Raw genomic sequence first — 23891 nt, 5'->3', positions numbered from 1 at the left:
AACTTTTATTTATCAAAAGAAAATATCATGTAAACTTTTTTTCCACCCCATAAAAAGCATCAAATATTAATATACAAGCTCATCAAGCACACCATCAACATCCATGCGAACACACACTATCATACAGTCAGATTGCTATTGGATTGTACTAATTGCTCCATCCAAGAAGCTACTTTCTAGTGGCCTAAGGATTGTCAAGTTTGTAAGCCAATTTTCTCGGTATATTTGGCCTTCGTCCCGACAGCTATGTTGGAGAACTCTCAGGAGTATTGGAGCATGTTGGAAATCGTTGGATTCTAGAGACCCGTATCGGCCCATTGGTTCTAGGTAATTAGAACCCCCTCTTGATTGAATGCACTATAATCACCATGGCTTTTTGAAACTTCTTAGGCCTCTAAAGGCATCTATAACGATCGGGGACACAAAACAAAAGATATACACTTCAAATATAAAAATAAGGTATAAACTCAATAGGAAGCCACAAAAATATAAAGACACACTGAGTCGGAACGGTTGGCCCACTTCTCTATTCAGTAGAAGCTTTACAAAAACTCAAGGTGAGGGTGCACATAGAACCAGATTTTTCACTACTATACTGTGCAACCTTCCACAAATCATAAACAAGATTCAAATCAAGCGCTCTCTCTCTCTCTCTAAGGACAAAACAATCCCAATAGCTGTCCAAAAATTTGTCCCAAAATCAGCCCGTTGCACGACCAAGACAAAGAGAGGAAACACAACTGCTACTGTCACACGTGTCGGAGCACGATTACTGTACGACTGTGTATGACTGCAGCACGGCCAACAATCAGCCAAATAGGAGGCAGCCAGAACTGAGAGGGGGAAAGAACACCAATCTCGTTGCCCTTTTCAGCATAGAGGGCAGCCTGCAGAAAGAGAGGATTATGCTGCTATTGTGCTGTGCACAGCCAGTCGAAAGAGGGAGGAAAGAAAACAACTGTTGTAGTCGACTAGCTCAAGAAAAAAGAAGCTGCTGCAAAAAGGATAACAGCTCCACGATTAGTGCAAAAGAGAAAAGCAACAGCCACAGAGAAAAAAATCCAAAAGCTACCGACCCTGTAATTGTACGCATACAAGAGAGAGAGAGGGAGGGAGAGTCAATGAATTGCAGTTTGCCTGAGAGCTTGAGCGCTTATCTTCATAAAGAACAAAACCTCTTCATGCACATGCTGATTTTTTTCTTTTCCTTTACTTAAGGGCACTTTGCCTTTAAGTGAGAGGTTGTTGGGGTAAAGGCATAATCCCACCCTATAGTGTGTACAAGCCCATAAGTTATAGTACATAGTACACTTAGTACTTTTAATGTACTAAGTGCACTATGTGCATTTTCACAATTCAATCCCCTCCTCTTACGATGGGGCTTATTAGAATAGGCTTCCTACTTTTCCCTTTTTGCCAAAAGTGGCCCTAGCTGCTTAAAATTTCTTCTTTGCACACTTTTCCCAACTTGTTGCGGAAGCTTGGCCCTAGGTGCCTCCTTTTGACCAAGGATCGATGCCTAGTTAATGACCTGTCCGGCCAAGCTTTAATAACGTGTGGAGACATTGACTTATAATCATTTTTTTTTAAGTCACAAATCCCATGATACTCATGTTGTGTGGCCATCTTTCATGCCGATCCTTGCTACTGAATGCGTCAGCTTCCTTCTGTAGAAAACCCCTCTTCTCACCTTGATTCTATTCTGAGTGTCAGCTTGCCCCAAAACACTGATCAAAACTCGTGCAAAGACCAAATGGTGGCAATATCTATATTTTACTATTCCTTGAAATTGTTCATGCTTGTATTTCTTTCCATTCCATTTCACCAATAACAAGACGACCATAGGAAGAATAGGAGAATGCCTTGGACCCTTTTCCTAGCACAAGAAGCGAAGGTGAAAAAATTTAGACTATATTCAATGAATAATCACAACACTCATCTCCATGAGGAAATTTAACGTCTCTAGGAACCTTTTTTCTTATGGAAGGATCCCCAAAAGAAATGGCCAACATCATGCCAAATTCGAAATCATCTCCATGTTCACCATGAAGAAATTGAGGATCTCTAGGTACTCTTTGCTAGTAATGGCCTGATGTGTTGTGCGTCTAGTAACCCTTTGCACCAAAAAAAAGCTTTGTTTTTAATATTCTTTTCATGAAAGAAGTGTGCAATTTTTTTGTGAAAGTGACATTTTTAAAAGCTTGACTTAAACAAGCACTTCTTAAAGAAAGTGGTATTTGTAACCGTAATTTTAAGAAAGAAGTGTCGTTTTGGAGCTCTAACAACTACACACCAAGCAAGTGTTTGGCCTAGAAAATGGTTAGCCCCCAACCAAATCTATTATAAGACAACCACATGCACGCACCTAATTGCACCTCCTCAAACTAATATACCACTGGAGGACCTTTGTTATCTACCTATAGGCCTATGAGGAGGACTACATAACGAACCAGGTCTTGAGCACCAACCCTACTCACAAGTGTAGGTCTTATACAGCTCGATAAAGGAAGAAGCTGAGCCACCCTCTTATTCCAATCATTTCCACCATGTCAACAAATGTCACACTTGCAAAACCACCCACTCATTCAACATGGTCACCTTGCTTTCAGCCCATATTATCCAGCCCTAGTCTCTTCCTCCACCTTCTCTTACCACTCTTACAGCATCCAACCTTTGCTGCTGGCTGGCTGGCTTGCAATTGCATGTGCCTTGTTCTTAACACCAAAAACCACCCCTATATTCCCTCTCCCTTTACTGTCACTTCCTACATTCATTCCACACCTCAATCCACATTAACCCATCAATCCAATCTCTACAAACAAGATGGTCTCTTTTTGCTTTGAGGGAATCAGGTCTGATTATCAACTTTCCTTGATCTAGTTATCAAAATCTTCGTTCCACATCAACCAGGTTAAAAGTACAATTACTCTACTTTTCATACTGACAGAACTTCCTAAGTTTCGGCCCTTACTTGGCTTAGTTAATTGCAACTTTTTCTCGACTCAATTCCATTAAATCTAAGTTTTCGTTCACTTTTAGATCCTCGATCCTTTCAAGCATTCCAGATTCCTTTCCCAGGGAATCTGTCTAGTGTTTGCAATTTAATACAGTGATGCAACCTACCAGGTTGACAAACATTTCCAGCTACACTGCACTTATGCCACTCCTATATTCCCTCTACCTTTACTGTCACAGTCTAGTGTTTGCAATTTAATACATTGATGCAACCTACCAGGTTGACAAACATTTGCAGCTACACTGCACTTATGGTGAAATGGGTAGAGCAAGATGGACACACTACTCCCACCGTTCCAGGTGTGCCATTCTAATAGCCCTTGACATAAAAAGAAATAGGTCGGGCACGGCACTCAAGCCCTTTGTCAAAATGGATATCGGAGTGGCCCTCACCTTGGAGGCATGAAAAGTGGATTCTACTGAAAACTTTATGATTTTCTTTTCACCAGGAGGAGGAATTTCCACATGCGTACCCTAAGCCATGAAGACCACTCGCACTCAAAAGCACCAGCAAAATCAGGTGTTAAGTACGCATAACATATGAAAGCAGCTGCAGAAAAAAACCATATACTGACATAGAATAGTTTCATGATGACACTGCAACACTGCTAAAATAATTTACGATTAACTTTTGAAGGCACTGAATGCAGGGGAGGGACAGAGTGCCAACTACAAGAACAATCGAACAGACCCCAAAGTTTTAATAACCAAAATCATAACCATAACACGAGGTGTAAAAGTGTAGTTATAGCCCTTTCATTGTGTGAGATCAAATTTTTGTACCCATCTATAGAAACACTCCATCCAAACCACAATCTAATAATCCCAGGCTCCTGCTCATACAGCTGCTCTACACCAAGATGCCACAATCTAATAATCCCAGGCTCCTGCTCATACAGCTGCTCTACACCAAGATGCCACACCAAACCTATCCATCCGGCATAGACAATAGCTAGCTCAACATGTTCTTTTAGTAAAAAAAACACATTTTTTATAATAAAAAACTGAAAGGGAAATTTTTCTCGGAGTCTCACTATATAGATTCAGAGAAAAAGGCAAGGCAAAAATTGCTGCAACAGCAACATTTCTTTCAAAGCTCTTAATAGCAGGAAAGCTACACCAACTTAATGAAAAGTGAGGACATGAGCTTAAGAAGCTTCTGCATCATCAGCACCTTCCATTGCGGCTTCTGGCATCTCCTCTTGACCATCACCTTTTTTACCTGCATGAATCAGGTACAAAATACCTCAAGACTGACTAGATTGAAAGATTTAAAGAGGGCTATGGCAAGGAGTAACAGCTACACATTAGGAAGCTGTAGTGGCTTAAAAACAGTAAAAGCCCAAAATCAATGGCAGCTAGCAAGCAGACTGGTAATTACCTTTCTTCTTTTTTCCTCCACCTTTTTTCTTTGCCTTAGTCCCCAGAGCCAACCACGCCTTGATTTCAGGGTCCTCCAGTACCTTCCCAGGGTTGATCTCCTGTAAAGGATGGCCAGTGACTCTGTCTGAACCATTCGGCATTAGCAGCACCGTGAACTTCAAGTGAGCCACGTAATCACCTGGACACAACACAGGTCCACCAATTTTAGCAAAAATGTAGAACAAATTATCAGCTCCTTGTATTGAGAGAGTGCAATTTCTAGACCTGGCTTTTCATGAAGAACAGGATAGGGCTCGAGAAGCTCATGATTTACACACTCAACCAGCCCCAGTCGGGCACGCTTCTCTTCTAAAGCTCTGCCATAAATAAGCATTGACAAAACATCTTCTGGCTTTACTTAAAGAAATACAGCGACATACACTGAAAAATGTGTCCTTCAAGAAGAGACTTTTCATTAGGTGGCACCTGGCTGTAAATGGCATGATAGGAAACTTTTGATTGATTTCACTGAATATGAATCTGGATGATTTCATCTTGAGATGGTAGTTCTTATCAACAGCTCGCTTATAGATTGTTGTTTGCTTTTCATCAAGCAGTTTTGGCTGTGCTCCATTCGTGAGGCCCCAGAGAACAACAAAAGTATATCAGTAGAATGGCGTGTGTGCAGGCATCCGAGTCCGTGCATGTGGGTGTGGGTGTGGGTGTGGGTGTGGGTGTGGGTGCACGCACTTGCGCACATGCACGTGCATCTGCATGCACATTGCACACACATGCGTGCGTGCGAGAGAGAGAGAGAGAGAGAGAGAGAGAGACATATAAAGGTTACATATATATGTACATGTTCAGGTATATAGGCATATAAATATAGTTATACATACCGACAACATATATATATATATATATATATATATATAAAGGTTACATATATATGTACATGTTCAGGTATATAGGCATATAAATATAGTTGTACATACCGACAACATAAATGTTTGCCCTTAGCGTTTACTCAGCTATTAAACAGTTATGACTAGATTCCCCGCAGTATCAGTGGCTGATGAGCTAGACACAGATATAAAACTTAGCAAAGCTAAATAAGGCCATAGATTTCTTACCTTACCCTCACCACTGCTCATGACAATGTCTATGGCATAGACTTCATTCTCCTCAAATTCAGCATCATCAACTCTTGTTTCCGGATTGCTCACACTAAGTATCACTTTATTCGCATCGATCACAAATTGCTTCATTTGATGACTCAGGACTCCCTCTGCAACCTTGCAATCGTAGGCGGCAGCAACCTTATGGAGAGCTTCTGTCACATCCTTGTTCTGCACATATATCACTTTCAATAAGAAAATTGGGTTAAAACTCAGTGCCACATATGGTTATATTTAATGAGGGGTGAGATAGGAATACTTGAAGCAGTCCCTTAACTCCCAACCAGCTCCTGCAAGACTGATCACATTTACAAACCAACATAGAAATGGTGCCTGCAGCTCACCTCCAGGTAATGAGACTAGACCAACACCACGACCATACTGTACGCCTAAAATCCAGTGTCCCATACTGCCAAAGCCACCCATATACATGTGTGACTAGAGCCATGGCCAAGGCATCACTTGGTTCTTGATCCCTAGGGAATCAATCAATAACTGATTTACTAGATTCTCATTGATGAGTTTGGATGGACTCTGACAGGCACCCATGGGACCAGATGCCCATGCCTCAGTCCAATGATGAATGTACAAGCTTATGAGAGTGGGAGGTTGTCCAATACAACTTACTACATTATTTATCATGTTGGTAAATGGAAATGTCTTGTAATGTATGCATTGTGTTGAATGGTGTAGCCAAGAGGATCCGGGGACGCTTGGAACTAAACCTGTGGATACGTGTGTTTACATTGCCTGAATGCTACTTCAATTTGTCCATGTGAAAATATGGTAAATACGCTTTAATCTTTCCTGGAAAGATGAGCTTGTTTAGTGTGTGAACTTTAAGGTACAGGTTCAATGTCCCATGATGTGCATGTGGATACTCTTGCTCAAGAGAGGCTCAATTTTCTTGCTGAATTTAACAATTATTTTGCCGATGCATTGCCAAGGGAGCTACATCCTCAAAGACCCAAGGATATGTTGGGGTTGAGGAGAGCTTGCCTGTACACCACCACACACACACACAGCTTGAACCACACCTGTGTCAAAATCCCATAGGATCTCCTCGTAGAACGCTCCTGGTACAAGACTCGAAACCTGCAAACAAAACAAACAAACAAAAAGGGGGTGCAAGCCTGACTAACCTCCCAACCATGACAGCCATGGGTAAGCCCACACGACCTGGCTGTCCCCACCAAGCCCAAACTGAGCTAACTAGATGGACGTACCGACCAATCTCTACCTCGCAACGTCCCATACCGCCACGAAGCTACCCTCGCGGGCCTTGAGACTGCTGCCGGCCTCGGCTGCATAAAGCAGGTGCACGTCTGCACTAGATCCACGCTCCATACCATAGAGCTCTCACAAATCACGCGAGACTCTATATAACTAATGACTAACCTTGGCCACCCTTTTATAGGCTCTTGGCCGGTCATCGAGCGTCCACACTTGGGTGCCCGCCCGTTAGTCTATCCCTAACTCAACTCGCCAATCAGCTTGCCTAGCTCCAAGCTTCCCCAAACCTCAAAGCTAGTCTTGTGTGCGTGTAGCACACGGTAGATACACACTTGCACATGACATACTCCCCTTCCTCTAAGAGCTCATTCCTGAGCTCACTAAAAAGCCAGGGTAATCAATCTGAAGAGTAGTTAATGTCTCCCATATAGCGTCCTCCTCAACATGATCCTTCCACTTAATCTTGTATTCCGTGATAAGCGTATTACGCAATCTTCTTTCACGAAATCCAAGAATCTTTTCAAGTTCGTGTGGAACAAATGTCATGTCCTCAACATCTATGATTTCTTGAGGAGTAACTAACTGGTCTGTTCCACCCAGTACTTCCTTAAGTCTACTGACATGAAATACAGGATGAACTTTCACATGAGAAGGCAAATCCAATTCATATGCAACTGAACCAATCCGTCGTGTAATACGAAATGGTCCACAGTATCTAGGGGATAATTTTGGAGATCGACCTGTCCGTAAAGTCTCGAAATCTTTCGGAACTCGCAAATACACCATCGTTCCTTCAGAGAACTCTCTAGGTGAACGATGTCTATTAGAATAAAATCTGTCTCGGTCTTGAGCACTTCTAATAGATTCCTTTGCAACTTGTAACATTTCTTGCATATCTTGCAAAAAATTACGTGCTGCATCATGCTAAAGTCCTGAGAATCCCACTGTAACAGGTGATCTAGGTTGGAAACCATACATAAGCATGAAAGGACTAAAACCTGTACTCGTATGCTTAGTACTGTTATATGCAAATTCTAACATAGGAAGATAATCCTCCCATGAACTCTGTCTTTTGGATACATATGCTCGAAGCATATCCTCCAAAATTTGATTCACTCTTTTTGACTGGCCATCAGATTAAGGATGATTTGAGGAACTCAAATTCAAAGTTGTTTTCAACTTCTCAAAAACAAGTTTCCAAAAATCACTCGTAAACTTAGAGTCCCTATCACTGACTATAACTTGCGGTAACCCGTACAGTCTAAACAATTGCTCGATAAACTGTCGTGCTAATTGCGTAGCTGTAATGGTCTTCTGGGTCGGTAAAAATCTAGCCATTTTTGTCAAGCGATCTACCACAACCCAAATAAAATCGTGGCCTTGATGTGTTCTTGGCAATCCGGTAACATGGAAATACTTTTCCATTTATTACCTGGGATTTGCAAAGGATGCAACAACCCAGCCTCTCTAAAGCGTTCAGCTTTATTTGCTTGACAAACTTGACACTTGAGAACATAATCTTCTACATACCCTTTTGTACTATGTACTATAACTTATGGGCTTGTACACACTATAAGGGTGGGCATTATGCCTTTACCCCAACAACCTCCCACTTAAAGGCAAAGTGCCCTTAAGTAAAGGAAAAGAAAAAACAGCATGTACATGATAATATACAAGGCCATATCAAGGCTGAAAATGGCCTCATCCAATGCCCATCAAGTGTCTGCAATGAGCAAACCGCTCCGGAGGCAAACTCTTTGTCAACAGATCAGCAGGGTTGTCATCCGTGTGAATCTTAACAAGCTGAATTTGCTTGTTCTCTATCACCTCTCTGATGAAGTGATACTTCACATCCACATGCTTCGTCTTTGCATGAAAGACAGGGTTCTTTGCCAACTGGATGGCACTCTGACTGTCACAATGCAACAATGGAATATCCCCTGTATAACCCAAATCAACCACTAACCGAGATAGCCATAATGCCTCCTTGCAAGCCTCTGTGGCTGCAATATACTCGGCCTCTGTAGTAGATAAGGCTGTGCACTTCTGCATCCTGGATATCCATGACACAGCACCTCCTGTGAATGTAAACACATAACCGGTAGTAGACTTCCGGTTATCTGGATGACCGGCATAATCCGAATCCGTGTAACCATGCACTAATGCATCCTGTTTGCCAAAGCAAATGCACAAATCCTGTGTGCCCTTCAGGTATCTCATGACACCTTTCACTGCTTCCCAATGCTTCTTGCCAGGGTTGGCCATGTATCTAGAAACCACTCCCACTGCAAATGCAATGTCCGACCTAGTAGCAACCATGGCATACATGAGACTGCCACAAGCTGAAGCATACGGAATCTTGGCCATATCAGCCCTGTCACTATCTGACTGTGGGCTGTCCATAGCACTGAGTTTCACATATGGAGGCAAAGGAGTTCTAGTCTTCTTCCCCCCGTCCATATTGAACCTCTGCAAGACTTTGCCAATGTATTCCTTCTGAGACAAATACAACACATGCTGATTTCTGTCCCGAAGTATCCGCATACCCAAGATGTGATTAGCATCACCCAAATCCTTCATATCAAAGGTTTGATGCAGCCTCTGCTTCAAGGCATCCATCTCCTTACGAGATTTCCCGGCAATCAACATATCATCAACATACAAGATGAGGATCAATAGACTGCCATCCAAAGCTTTCTTGGTGTACAAGCAGTGATCTATGTCACTTCTCCTGAATTTCTGTGATTTCATGAATGTATCAAATTTATGATACCATTCTCTTGGTGCCTGTTTGAGCCCATAAAGACTCTTTTTCAGCTTGCATACAAGCTTCTCCTTTCCACTTACTGCATAACCTTCTGGCTGCTGCATATATATCTCCTCATGGAGATCACCGTGAAGAAAAGCAGTCTTCACATCCATCTGAATCAAGTCCAGATCATCATGTGCAACCAAAGCCAACACAGCTCTAAGTGTGGTCATTTTGACCACTGGAGAGAAGATCTCATCAAAGTCCACACCATATTCCTGCTTGAAGCCCTTAGCCACTAACCTGGCTTTGCATCTGGTGCAACTTTGAGCCTGTAAACCCACTTGCATGGCAAAACCTTCTTGCCTGCAGGCAAAGGCACCAACTTCCAAGTTCCATTTTTGTGCAGAGAATCCATCTCTGACTTCATGGCACGCTCCCATAGAGCTTTGTCTGCCCTCTGTAAAGCCTCTTTATAACATGAGGGCTCCCCACAGTCAGTGAGCATCAAGTAGTCAACCCCTGGAACAAACCTGTCAGGGGCTCTGGAGGGTCTAGTGGACCTCCGTACCCAATGACCATCATTTGCAGGTTGCTGTCCAGCCTGCATATCACCCATTGGTGGTTCCTGTTCCATGCCATAAGGCTGAAAAATCATGCCCGGTATCTCCTCTAACTGTGGTATATCCATAGGGATATCTTCTGCCATCTCTGGCTGTCCATTTGGACCATTTTCAGCACCATGTAAGGGCTGGTTTTCCTGCTGTAATGGCTGATTTACAGCCCTTTGTTGTTGTCCATGATGTCCATCATCATCAAAGATGACTCTGCCAGGCTCCTGTTGCCTTGCAGGCTCCTTATACATGCATGTTTCATCAAAAATGACATCATTGCTGCGTATGATCTTTCTATTCACGAATGCTAAAAAGTAATGAGTCTGACACAGACAACATGATAGTAGATCTTGCCAGCTCATCCATATCTTCCCACTCTTCAGCAGTAAGAGAAGCGGGCATCACACCCCTTTCTTTGATAGGCTTGTGCTGCTTTTTCTGGAGCAACACATTGTAGCACTGGGTTTGCCAAATATCATAATTATGCGAGCCTTCAAGCTTCTTGATATGAAGCAATGAAGAGCTCTCACCTGTGGTTGCCATAGCAAAATGCAACCTGTCAATGCCTGACTCCCTGCAAATGTGCAAACACTGCACCAAAAGCACACAAAGTGCTCACAGTTTTTCTCCCAAAGTTTATCTCCCACTGCGGAAGCACAAATGCAACTTTTCTCCCACTTTATGTGATGAAAACACCAAAATCTGGTTGCTGCAAATTTTGGACAGCACCTCAAATGTGCTCTTTTGCCCTTCCAAGGTACTGTACAGCAATACCAAGTGCTCACCAATGATGTACCAAACCTGTCCCGGCAAGTACAGCAGCTGAAATTGAACCTTTTGGTCACTCAAAACAGTGTACAGCCATGCCAAAACATGCACAAAGCTGTGCCAAATCTGTACCAGCAGGTACAATAGCAATAAATGCTCTCCTGGCTGTCCAAATGAGTGAAAATCAGACTTTTACAGTCCTGTACACTGCATACAACAGTCCCGAATAGAAATTGGGCAAAAGCCCCTTGACTGCAAGCTGATTTTTGAGGATTCAAGGCATAAATGTCTTGTTTGCTGCTTTGCCAAGCTCAACAAGCATACGAACTTGAAAAGCCCCTTGATTTAAGATCAATTTCTGATCATACATGGTACATTGACGCACATGAAGGCATCCAGAGTGTTCACGATGCTTCCCCTTGGCCACATATACATCAAATACATGAAAGCCCCTTGATTTACAGGCACATTGAGTGCTTGTAAGGCATCAACACATTATCCACAGCATCAAATGCGATTGCCTGCATGCAAATCGACCAAATCGGCACAAAAACCCCTTGATTTGCACTGCAATTTGCTGCAATTTTGCCCAAATGTGCGATTTTGCCCATAAGTTATAGTACATAGTACACTTAGTACTTTTAATGTACTAAGTGCACTATGTGTACTAGTGCAATATACATGTGTGATAGGGGAGTCACACACTCATGCCTTATGAGTTGACTTATCCCCACAACTCTCTCTCTCTCTCTCTCTCTCTCCCTTGCTTCTCTGTGTATGTCTCCCATGAATGAACTCTAACCCTAATTCTCTCCCATCACCTTTTATCTTTGGCCAATAAAAAGTGTGTTTCACTAACGATAATGTCTTGTGTACCCCAGGGTGTCCAGCAGAAGGGGTGTCGTGACACTCCTTAAGAATCTTGGACCTAATGTCCGGGATCTGTGGTACACAAATTTTGTCATTACGAAATAGTAAACCATTCCGAATCATCCACTGGCCTCTTGCTGCCTGAACGGTAGGCTGTTTAGTCATCCAGTCTTGGTCAATCAATGAGCTCCCGTCCTAGCTCTTCTCCCAAAATGGACCAAAATAACTATCAGTCCTGCAAAGCCCTCTCAATGACTGAAATAAGTCAGTAGAAATCTCGGTGAGCGACAAAGTATTCACCTCTCTAATTCGACTAAGCACATCTGCAACACTATTCATGAACCCTTTTCGATAACGAATCTCAAAATCAAAATCTTGCATTGCATTAACTCAGCCCAACGAGCTTTCCTTCCTCTCAAATCATCCGCATCACACACATACTTAATTGACTGATGATCAGTCAAGACCACAAACTTGGAGCCATATAAATAGTGTCTCCAAACCTTGAGAGCATGAATCACAGCATAAAGCTCCTTCTCAAGGGTTGGCCAACGAGATTGAGTGTCGTCTAGCTTTTTACTTTCAAAAGCAACAGGTCTACCATCTTGGAATAGTGCAGCCCCGATGGCATAGTCACTGGCATCAGTTTCAAGAACATAAGGCCGACTAGGATCGGGTAATGCTAAGATAGGCGTTTCCTTGACTTTATCTTTCAAAAGTCTGAAGGTCATATCCAAATCGTTATTCCAAGTGATAGGCTGATGTCCATGACCTTTCAACAAGTCGGTCATCGGTAGTGTGAGTTGAGAGTACTCCCGCACAGATTTCCGAAGAAAAACAACAAAACCGAGAAAAGAACGAAGTTGTTTCACTATTCGTGGTATAGGCCAATCCAGAACCTTCTGAACTCGGTTTTAGTCAATGCTCAATCCATCTCTAGTGAACTTGTGTCCCAAGTAAATGATGTGTATCATAAAAAACTCACATTTACTTAACTTAGCATATACTCGATTCTGTCTTAAAATAGATAAGACAATCGTGAGGTGTCTAACATGATCCTCAAAAGTACAACTATATATCAAAATATCATCCAGGAACACAACCACAAATTTTCCCAAATGTTCACGAAAAAGATCGTTCATCATTTGCTAGAAAGTGACTAGAGCATTGGTTAACCCAAAAGGTAATACAAGAAACTCGTCATGGCCATACCTAGTCCGAAAGGCGGTTCGCTCGACATGCCTTTCATGAATACGTATCTGGTGATAGCCAGTACGTAAATCTATCTTCGTGAAATATTTCGCTCTTGCTAATCGGTCAATCAGGTCATCTGATCTAGTAAGAGGATAACAGTTCTTAATTGTCAACTTGTTCAATCTCTTGTAATCTATACACATTCTCCAGGTGTTGTCCTTCTTTCTCCTAAGCAACACAGGTGCACCCCAAGGTGATTTACTTGGACGAATCTGGCTCATCCTCAGATAATCTTCGAGTTGTTTAGCCAACTCATCTTCCTCAGCTTGGCTCATCCTCTGTCAAATCCCCACGGATCTCCTCGTGATCGGTGGTTCGAAACTCGAATCCTGCAAACAAACGAACAAACAAACAAGCAAGGGGGTGCAGGCCTGACTCACCTCCCAACCATGATAGCCGTGGGCGAGCCCACAGTCTTGGCTGTCCCCACCCAGCCACGAGCTGAGCTAACTAGGATGACGTACCGACCAATCTCCTCCTCGCGACGTCCCATACCGCCACGAAGCTGCCCTCGTGGGCCTCGAGACTGCTGCCGGCCTCGGCTGCATAAAGCAGGTGCACGTCTGCACTAGATCCAGGCTCCAAGACCATAGAGCTCTCACAAACTCGCGAGACTCTCTATAATACAATAACTAACCTTGGCCACCCTTTTATAGGCTCTTGGCCGGTCATCGGGCGTCCACACTTGGCCGCCCGCCCGTCCAAACTTGGGTGCCCGCCCGTTAGTATATCCCTAACTCAGCTCGTCAATCAACCTGCCTAGTTCCAAGCTTCCCCAAGCCTCGAAACTAGTCTTACATGCGTATAGCACACGGTAGATACCCACTGTGCACATGACATACTCCCCTTTCTCTAAGAGCTCACTCCTGAGCTCACTAAAAAGCCAGGGTAATCTCTCTGAAGAGAAGTCAATGTCTCCCATGTAGCGTCCTCCTCAACACGATCCTTCCACTTGATCTTGTATTCCATGATAAGCGTATGACGCAATCTTCGTTCACGAAATCCAAGAATCTTTTCAGGTTCGTGCGGAACAAATGTCATGTCCTCAACATCTATGATTTCTTGAGGAGTAACTAACTGATCTGCTCCACCCAGTACTTCCTTAAGTCTACCGACATGAAATACAGGATGAACTTTCACATGAGAAGGCAAATCCAATTCATATGCAACTGAACCAATCCGTCGTGAAACACGAAATGGTCCACAGTATCTAGGGGATAATTTCGGAGATCTACCTGTTCGTAAAGTCTCAGAATCTTTCGGAACTCGCAAATACACCATTGTTCCTTCAAAGAACTCTCTGGGTGAACGATGTCTATTAGAATAAAACCTGTCTCGGTCTTGAGCACTTCTAATAGATTCCTTCGCAACTTGTAACATTTCTTGCATATCTTGCAAAAAATTACGTGCTGCATCATGCTGAAGTCCTGAGAATCCTACTGTAACAGGTGATCTAGGTTGAAAACCGTACATAAGCATAAAAGGACTAAACCCTGTACTCGTATGCTTAGTACTGTTGTATGCAAATTCTAACATAGGAAGATAATCCTCCCATGAACTTTGTCTTTTGGATACATATGCCCGAAGCATATCCTCCAAAATCTGATTCACTCTTTCAGTCTGGCCATCAGATTGAGGATGATCAGAGGAACTCAAATTCAAAGTTGTTTCCAACTTCTCAAAAACAAGTTTCCAAAATTCACTTGTAAACTTAGAGTCCCTATCACTGACTATAACTTGCGGTAACCCGTACAGTCTAAACAATTGCTCGATAAACTGCCGAGCTAATTGCGTAGCTGTAATAGTCTTCCGGGTCGGTAAAAATCTAGCCATTTTTGTCAAGCGATCTACCACAACCCAAATAGAATCATGGCCTTGATGTGTTCTTGGCAATCCGGTAATAAAATCCATGGAAATACTTTCCTATTTATTACCTGGGATTTGCAAAGGATGCAACAACCCAGCCTGTCTAAAGCGTTCAGCTTTATTTGCCTGACAAATCTGACACTTGAGAACATAATCTTCTACATCTTCGGCCAATAAAAAGTGTGTTTCACTAAAGATAGTGTACCCCACGGTGTCCAGCAGAAGGGGTGTCGTGACACTCCTTCAGAATCTTGGACCTAATGTCCGAGATCTGTGGTATATAAATTTTGTCATTACGGAATAGTAAACCATTCCGAATCATCCACTGACCTCCTGCAGCCTGAATGGTAGACTGCACAGTCACCGAGTCTTGGTCAATCAATGAGCTCCCGTCCTGGATCTTCTGCCAAAATGGACCAAAATAACTATCAGTCCTGCAAAGCCCTCTCAATGACTGAAATAAGTCAGTAGAAATCTCGGTGAACGACAAAGTATTCACCTCTCTAATCCGACTAAGCGCATCTACAATATTATTCATGGACCCTTTCCGATAACGGATCTCAAAATCAAAATCAAGCATTAACTCTGCCCAACGAGCTTTCCTGCCTCTCAAATCATCCGCATCACACACATACTTGATTGACTGCTGATCAGTCAATACCACAAACTTGGAGCCATATAAATAATGTCTCCAAACCTTGAGAGCATGAATCACAGCATAAAGCTCCTTCTCAAGGGTTGGCCAACGAGATTGAGTGTCGTCTAGCTTTTTACTTTCAAAAGCAACCGGTCTACCATCTTGAAATAAAGCAGCCCCGATAGCATAGTCACTGGCATCAGTTTCAAGAACATAAGGCCGACTAGGATCAGGCAATGCTAAGATAGGTGCTTCCTTGACTTTATCTTTCAAAAGTCTGAAGGCCATATCCAAATCGTTATTCCAAGTGATAGGCTGATTGGACTTACGTCCACGACCTTTCAATAAGTCGGTCATCGGTAGTGTGAGCTGAGAGTACTCCCGTACAGATTTCCGAAGAAAGACAACAAAACCGAGAAAAGAACGAAGTTGTTTCACTGTTCGTGGTATAGGCCAGTCTAAAACCTTCTGAACTCGGTCATAGTCAATGCTCAATCCATCTCTAGTGATCTTGTGTCCCAAGTAAATGATGTCGGTCATAAAGAACTCACATTTACTTAACTTAGCATATAGTCGATTCTGTCTCAAAATAGATAAGACAATCGTGAGGTGTCTGACATGATCCTCAAGAGTACGGCTATATATCAAAATATCATCCAGGAACACCACCACAAATTTCCCCAAATATTCACGAAAAAGATCGTTCATCATTTATTGGAAAGTGGCTAGAGCATTGGTTAACCCAAAAGGTAATACGAGAAACTCGTAATGGCCATACCTAGTCCGAAAGGCGGTTCTTTCGACATGCCTTTCATGAATACGTATCTGGTGGTAGCCAGTACGCAAATCTATCTTCGTGAAATATTTCGCTCCTGCTAACCGATCAATCAGGTCATCAGATCTAGGGAGAGGATAACGGTTCTTAATAGTCAGCTTGTTCAATCTTTTGTAATCTATACACATTCTCCAAGTATTGTCCTTCTTTCTCCTAAGCAACACAGGTGCACCCCAAGGTGATTTACTTGGACGGATCTGGCCCATCCTCAAATAATCTTCGAGTTGTTTAGCCAACTCTTCTTCCTCAGCTTGGCTCATCCTATAAGGTGGAATACTCACAGGATGAGCACCAGGGATCAAGTCAATACGATGATCTACTGCCCGTTCAGGTGGTAAACCCGATGGCAATTCCTTAGGAAATACATCTTGAAACGAATCAAGTATCTTCTGTAATTCTTTGCTTTCAAACACACTTAATTCATTCACATCCATGGAAGGGATGAGAAAAGAAGAAAGTGGAATCAAGACACAATGGAAAGCGGTGTACAAAGAAGAATCCATTATATTTCCAAAATCAATTGTATTTACAAGAGGTCCCTGAGAGGGATGGATACAATCACCTAAAATACTATACTTGGTGTCCCTATGCTGAAAAGAAAAAATATGACTAGACCAATCTATCTGGACATCAAGAGTCTTAAACCACTCAATCCCTAATAACAAGTCTACATTTTCCAGATGCATAACATAGCATTCCAGAGTATCTTTGTAGTCCTGAATCTGGATTGGAAGCAGCTCCACCTTGCGATCCCAAACTTGTCTGCCCACAGGTAGACGTACCTCATAGGTATGGTCGCTGAGTGTCGTATCAAGACTCAATTTCTGCACAAGTTTGTAGTTAACAAAGTTATGCGAACTGCAAGGGTCTAAAAGAATGTGAATTTTATGGCCATTCACTTCTCCATAAACTCGGAGAAGATCATGCATGCCAAATACCTTCGAATTTAACAGACAATCAGAACAAGTACTAGGACGAGAAAGTACAGTAATTGACGTACCTGTCAAAGACAACTGGTTAGCTGCCTTTGGCTTGGGTCCTGCGTTTGACTTGGTACCCTTTTGCTTTGGGCACTCATTACACATGTGTCCTTTTTCTTCGCAGATAAAACAACGTCCTTCCTTCTTGAGCTTTAAAGCCCTAAGAAGTCGTTTCTTCTTCGCTGGTGCCGAACTTGTATTCTTCGAAGGTTGGTCCGAAGACTTGCCTTCTGTCTTGTTAGCCATAGGTGCGGAGAACTTTCTTTTATGCTTGTTCCCCTGCTCGGTAACGGGTTTCGACTTGGAAGAGACCATCGTATCATCATAAATACGAGCTGAATGAATGGCCTCGTCCAATGTTTTACATTTGTTATTTTTAACCTGTAATCGGTACGAGTCTGGTAAACCAGCTACGAAAAACCCCAAAAGAGTAGTGGGATCCATCTTTGTAGCTTTCATCTGCAAGTCACGAAATTTCTGGAGGTAGACCTCATAAGTGAGGTGCTGCGAGGTCATGGTCAAAGCTGAAAACCGGGCAACAACAAGGAATTCTTTCTTGAAAATATCTTCAAATTGTGCCCAAGTCGTTGGCTTAGGGTTCAGTTCCTTCCACCAAAGCAAAGCTTTGCCGGACAGGAAATCTGCTGCTAACTGGATCTTCTTTCCATCATCATATGGATGAAACTGAAAGTGAACTTGCCACTTATGTAGCCAAGTGTCCACGATCTCCTTGGTTCTCTACTTTTGCTCGCCCCCGAACGGTTCCGAAGTAATGTTGGGGCCTAAAGCAGAAGCCAAGGTATCCATTCCCGAGAAAGTAGAGAGGGTAGTGGTCAATAGAGCGATGGAGTTCTGCAAAGCCTGCATCTGGGCTGCGATTTGTGCCTGACGTTCCGTCGAAGAAGCTTCGAGAGCTGCTTTGAACTCTGAGAAATCTGATTTTGACACAAACTCGTCAAAAAGATCGGCATCAGTGCCTTCCGTAGCCGCAAGCCTTCGCGTTCCACGAGGGGCTCCAACTCTGATTCTTGGGTCGACATCGTGAAGAGGATACATGGAGAGAAAATTCGATCTTTGCACAACAAAAGTGCGAGCGAACTTGAGAGCTTGAGAGCTTGAAAACTTGAGAACTCGAGAACTCGAGAGATGTGTGGCAAGAAGCCCACGTGAGGGGTTTATAAAGGTTTCCCAAAAGCCCAAAAAAAACTCGAAAAGCTAGGCTTAGCTTTTGCTTTAGCTTTTGTGTTTTTTTTTTGAATACATATATATATATATATATATATATATATATATATATATATATATATATATATATATATATATATGAATATATATGAATATATACATATATATGGATATATATATTCTATTGTCTTTTTAAAAAAAATAAACATCTTGAAACCTTTGAGAGAGGGGGGGTTCTTTTAAAACTTTTGTAAAAAAGTTTTAAGCTCCAAAAAACTGAAAGCTAAAAAAAAAACGAAAGCTTTCCTTAGTGTTTTTTTTTTCTCTCTCTCCCTGGATTCGCCCGTCGCGGTGAGCTGCCGGCGCATGCTTTTCGTCTGGCGCCTGCGTGTCCTGTGTGCGGCTGTACCCGTGCCAACTCGCCAGCCTGCGCACCAGCCGGATGCGTTACTTGCGCTGGCCGCCTACAGGGCGTGGCTGGCGTAAGCGCTGGCCTGCCTGCGCCGCTAGGCTACGTAGGCCTGGCTGGGGCGCCTGCGTAGGCCTGGGCGCTGCCCGCCTGGCCTGTGCGCCGGCCTGGCCTGGGCACCAGCCCGCCTGGCCTAGGCACTACGTAAACTTGCTGGCCGCCTGGGTAGACATGGCCGCCTGGCTACGTGGCTGGCTGCCCTTGCACACTGAGCCGCCTGCCAACTTTATCGCCTGGACAGACTCGACCAAACGCCTGCACACCAGCGTTCGACCAACATGCCTCAATCGCTTCTTTCTCTCTCTCTCTCTCTCTCTCTCGTTCAATCAACGAAAAGCAAACTTGCTTTTTCGTTTTTCTGTTTCTCTCCCTGCAGTTTATGCGACTGCACACACAAACATGCTTCTTCTTTGCAAAAGCAATCAACCCTATTACACTATCATCTCCCATCAACATGGGGTTCTTTGATGAAGAAAAAACACATACAAAATCTGAAAACTGCAATATACACAGAAAAAACAGCAAGTTTTTTTTTTAACACATACCGTTCTTCGACCTCTTCTTCTCTACCTACCGACTTGCTCGTTCACGAGGTATGCTCTGATACCACTGTCAAATCCCCACGGATCCCCTCGTGATCGATCTTGGTTCGAAACTCGAATCCTGCAAACAAACGAACAAACAAACAAGCAAGGGGGTGCAGGCCTGACTCACCTCCCAACCATGACAGCCGTGGGCGAGCCCACAGTCTTGGCTGTCCCCACCGAGCCTCGAGCTAAGCTAACTAGAATGACATACCGACCAATCTCCTCCTCGCGACGTCCCATACCGCCACGAAGCTGCCCTCGCGGGCCTCGAGACTGCTGCCGGCCTCGGCTGCATAAAGCAGGTGCACGTCTGCACTAGATCCAGGCTCCAAGACCATAGAGCTCTCACAAACTCGCGAGACTCTCTATAATACAATAACTAACCTTGGCCACCCTTTTATAGGCTCTTGGCCGGTCATCGGGCGTCCACACTTGGCCGCCCGCCCGTCCAAACTTGGATGTCCGCCCGTTAGTATATCCCTAACTCAGCTCGTCAATCAGCCTGCCTAGTTCCAAGCTTCCCCAAGCCTCGAAACTAGTCTTGCATGCGTATAGCACACGGTAGATACCCACTGTGCACATGAGTCAATACGATGATCTACTGCCCTTTCAGGTGGTAAGCCCGATGGCAGTTTCTTAGGAAATACATCTTGAAATGCATCAAGTATCTTCTGTAATTCTTTGCTTTCAAATACACTTAATTCATTGACATCCATAGAAGATATGAGAAATGAAGAAAGTGGAATCAATACACAATGGAAAGCGGTATACAAAGAAGAATCCATTATATTTCCAAAATCAACTGTATTTACAAGAGGTCCCTCAGAGGGATATATACAATCACCTAAAATACTATACTGGGTGTTCCTATGCTGAAAAGAAAAAATATGACTAGATCAATCTATCTGGACTTGAAGAGTCTTAAACCACTCAATCCCTAATAACAAGTCTACATGTTCTAGGTGCATAATAAAGCATTCCAGAGTATCTTTGTAGTCCTGAATCTGAATTGGTAGTATCTCCACCCTGCACAAGTTTATAGTTAACAAAGTTCTGTGAGCTGCCAGGGTCTAGAAGAATGTGGACTATATGGCCATTCACTTCTCCATAGACTCGAAGAAGATCATTCAAGCCAAAAACTTTAGAGTTGAACAAACAATCAGAACATGTACTAGGGCGAGAAAGTACAGTACCTGACGTACCTGTCAAAGATAACTGGTTAGCTGCCTTTGGCTTGGATCCTATGCTGGTCTTTGCATCCTTTTGCTTCGGGCACTCGTTACACATGTGTCCTTTTTCTTCGCAGATAAAACAACGTCCCTCCTCCTTGAGCTTCAAAGCCTTAAGGAGTCGTTTCTTCTTCGCTGGTGTCGAACTTGAATTCTTCGAAGGTTGGTCCGAAGACTTTCTTTCAGTTGTGTTAGCCATTCGTGCGGAGAACTTTCTTTGGTGCTTGTTCCCCTGTTCGGTAACGGGTTTAGACTTGGAAGAGACCATTGTATCATCATAGATATAAGCGGAATGAATGGCCTAGTCCAAAGTTTTGGATTTGTTATTTTTAACCTGTAAACGGTATGAGTCGGGTAAACCGGCTACAAAGAACCCCAAAAGAGTAGTGCGATCCATCTTTGTAGCTTTCATATGCAAGTCCCTAAACTTCTGGAGGTAGACCTCATAAGTGAGGTGCTACCAGGTCATGGTCAAAGCGATAAACCGGGCAACAACATCATAATCATCCTCTTTCTTTAGGAATTCCTTCTTGAAGACGTCTTCGAATTGTGCCCAAGTCATTGGCTTAGAGTTGAGTTCCTTCCACCAAAGCAAAGCTTTGCCTAAGAGGAAACCTGCTGCTAACTAGATCTTTTTTCCATCATCATATGGATGAAACTGAAAATGGACTTGCCACTTATGTAGCCAAGTGTCCACTATCTCCTTGGTACGTTGCTTTTGCTCACCCCCGAACTGTTCCGGAGTAATGTTGGGGCCTAAAGCAGAGGCCAAGGTATCCATACCCGAGAAAGTAGATAGGGTAGTGGTCAAAAGAGAGATGGAGTTCTGCAAAGCTTGCATCTGCGCGGCGATTTGTGCCTGGCGTTCTGAAGAAGAAGCTTCGAGAGCAACTTTGAACTCTTGGAAATCTGATTTGGACACATAATCGTCAAAAAGATCGGCATCGGTATCTTCCGTAGCCGACAAGCCTTCACGTTCGATAAGGCACTCCAACTCGTATTCTTGGGTCGACATCGTGAAGAGGGCAAGTGGAGAGAATTTGATCTTGCACAAGAAAGTGCTAGAGAACTTGAGAGCTTGAGAGCTTAAAAACTTGAGAGATGTGTGGCAAGAAGCCCGCTTAAGGAGAATATATAGGCTTCCCCAAAAGCAATCTTGAGCTTTTGCTTTTGTGTTTATATATATATATATATATACATATATATATATATATACATATATATATATTCTATTTTCTAAAAAAAACACCTTTAAACCTTAGGGAGACCTTTAAACTCTTTTTTAAAAAAAGTTTAAACTTAAAAAAAAAACGAAAGCAACCCAAATCAGCGTGAATGCTTTTACTATTTTTTTTTACCTTCTGGAATTAGCGCCGCCGGCCTGTCTGCTGCCATCGCTTGACTTGCTATCGCCGGATGCCTTGCTACCGGGTGTCCATGGCTGCCTGCGAGCCTGCGCCAGGGCTTGGCCGCCTACGCACGGCAGCTTGCGTAGGCCTGGGCGCCTGCCAGCCTGGCCTGGGCGCCTATACGCCTGACCGCCTACGCCTCCAACAGCAGGTAGCTCGTGACCAGCACGCGACTACGCATAACCGACAGTCACTTCTCTCTCTCTCTCTCTCTCTCTCTCTCTCTCTCTCACAAAAGCGAACATGCTTTTTTTTTCTCACACAACTGTTCATGCGACCGCACAAACACAACCAGCCTTCTTCTTGCAAAGCAAACAACCCTGCTAAACCACCTACTCCCTCATCACGGGTTTCTTTGATGAAAAAGCAACATACTATCTGAAAAAAACAGCAAGCTTCTTGAACACATACCTTTCTTCGACCTCATCTTCTCTACCTACCGACTTGCTCGTTCACGAGGCACGCTCTGATACCACTGTCAAAATCCCATAGGATCTCCTCATAGAACGCTCTTGGTACAAGACTCGAAACCTGCAAACAAAACAAACAAACAAAAAGGGGGTGCAAGCCTGACTCACCTCCCAACCATGACAGCCGTGGGCAAGCCCACGCGACCTGGCTGTCCCCACCGAGCCGCGAGCTGAGCTAACTAGATGGACGTACCGACCAATCTCTACCTCGCGACGTCCCATACCGCCACGAAGCTACCCTCGCGGGCCTTGAGACTGCTGCCGGCCTCGGCTGCATAAAGCATGTGCACGTCTGCACTAGATCCAAGCTCTAGACCATAGAGCTCTCACAAATCACGCGAGACTCTATATAACTAATGACTAACCTTGGCCACCCTTTTATAGGCTTTTGGCCGGTCATCGTGCGTCCACACTTGGGTGCCCTTCCGTCCATACTTGGGTGCCCGCCCGTTAGTCTATCCCTAACTCAGCTCGCCAATCAGCCTGCCTAGCTCCAAGCTTCCCCAAACCTCAAAGCTAGTCTTGTGTGCGTGTAGCACACCGTAGATACACACTGTGCACATGACAACGTGAGAGAGAGCTAGTTGCATGAAAATACTCTAATGATAATAATAGTACAAAAGTACTATGAGTACAAGATATAGCCTGGGACAAAGTGCCCCACACACATAAGTGTGTTCACACAGGGAAAAAACCTATGTCCAGCCACAGGAAAAAAGCGCCCATGAGTAAGCTGTGTTCACACCTGAACTAGCCAGGAGTGGTCATGACCAACAAACCCCCCTCAAGTGAATGGTGTGAACGAAGACAGGGTGTAGCACTACCCTGGTAGAGGCTGTAAGCTCAAAGCTTTGCGGAAAGCTTCAAACTTTTCTCTCAAAAGAGGCTTTGTAAATCCATCTGCTATATTGGCATGTGTAGAAACATAAGCCAAGTCAATCTCTCCTACATGGAGCCTTTGCCTGACATAATGATAGTGAACCTCAATATGCTTTGTGCGGGCATGAAATACTAGGTTTCGTGCAACTGCAAAAGCACTCTAACTGTCAGTGTAAATGGTGGTAGGGGACTGTTGTCCAACACCAAGCTCGGCTAAAAGGCGTCGTAGCCAAACACATTCCACAGTAGCTGTAAAGGCTGCCCTGTATTCAGCTTCACAGCTAGAAGTGGCCACTGTAGGT

The 23891-nt window shown here is 43.7% G+C and overlaps 1 protein-coding gene and 1 long non-coding RNA gene across 2 annotated transcripts in view; one reads left to right on the top strand and one right to left on the bottom strand.

Annotated features, from left to right (window-relative positions):
• The first annotated feature begins 3741 nt into the window (after positions 1-3741).
• Positions 3742-3937, top strand: LOC147626813 (uncharacterized). The gene is made up of 2 exons (XR_015268419.1): positions 3742-3844; positions 3899-3937. It is a non-coding gene; the product is annotated as an uncharacterized LOC147626813 (long non-coding RNA).
• A 33-nt stretch (positions 3938-3970) lies between these two features.
• The window catches only part of LOC147626812 (ERBB-3 BINDING PROTEIN 1-like), a 37563-nt gene continuing 17642 nt past the window's right edge, over positions 3971-23891 (bottom strand). Inside the window, exons 6-10 of the mRNA XM_086815357.1 lie at positions 5511-5726; positions 4864-5000; positions 4663-4754; positions 4397-4576; positions 3971-4237 (exon numbers count right to left, since the gene is read on the bottom strand). Of these exons, the coding sequence (XP_086671483.1) occupies positions 4164-4237; positions 4397-4576; positions 4663-4754; positions 4864-5000; positions 5511-5726 (699 nt within the window). The 3' untranslated portion in view covers positions 3971-4163. The remainder of the gene's footprint in view (positions 4238-4396; positions 4577-4662; positions 4755-4863; positions 5001-5510; positions 5727-23891) is intronic.

This window comes from Cibotium barometz, chromosome 21 (assembly GCF_041138505.1).
Source record: "Cibotium barometz isolate CiBa-2024 chromosome 21, ASM4113850v1, whole genome shotgun sequence".
NCBI lineage: Eukaryota > Viridiplantae > Streptophyta > Polypodiopsida > Cyatheales > Cibotiaceae > Cibotium > Cibotium barometz.
The sequence above is the reverse complement of the archived record's forward strand: the minus strand, read 5'-3'. Positions and strand labels throughout refer to the sequence as shown.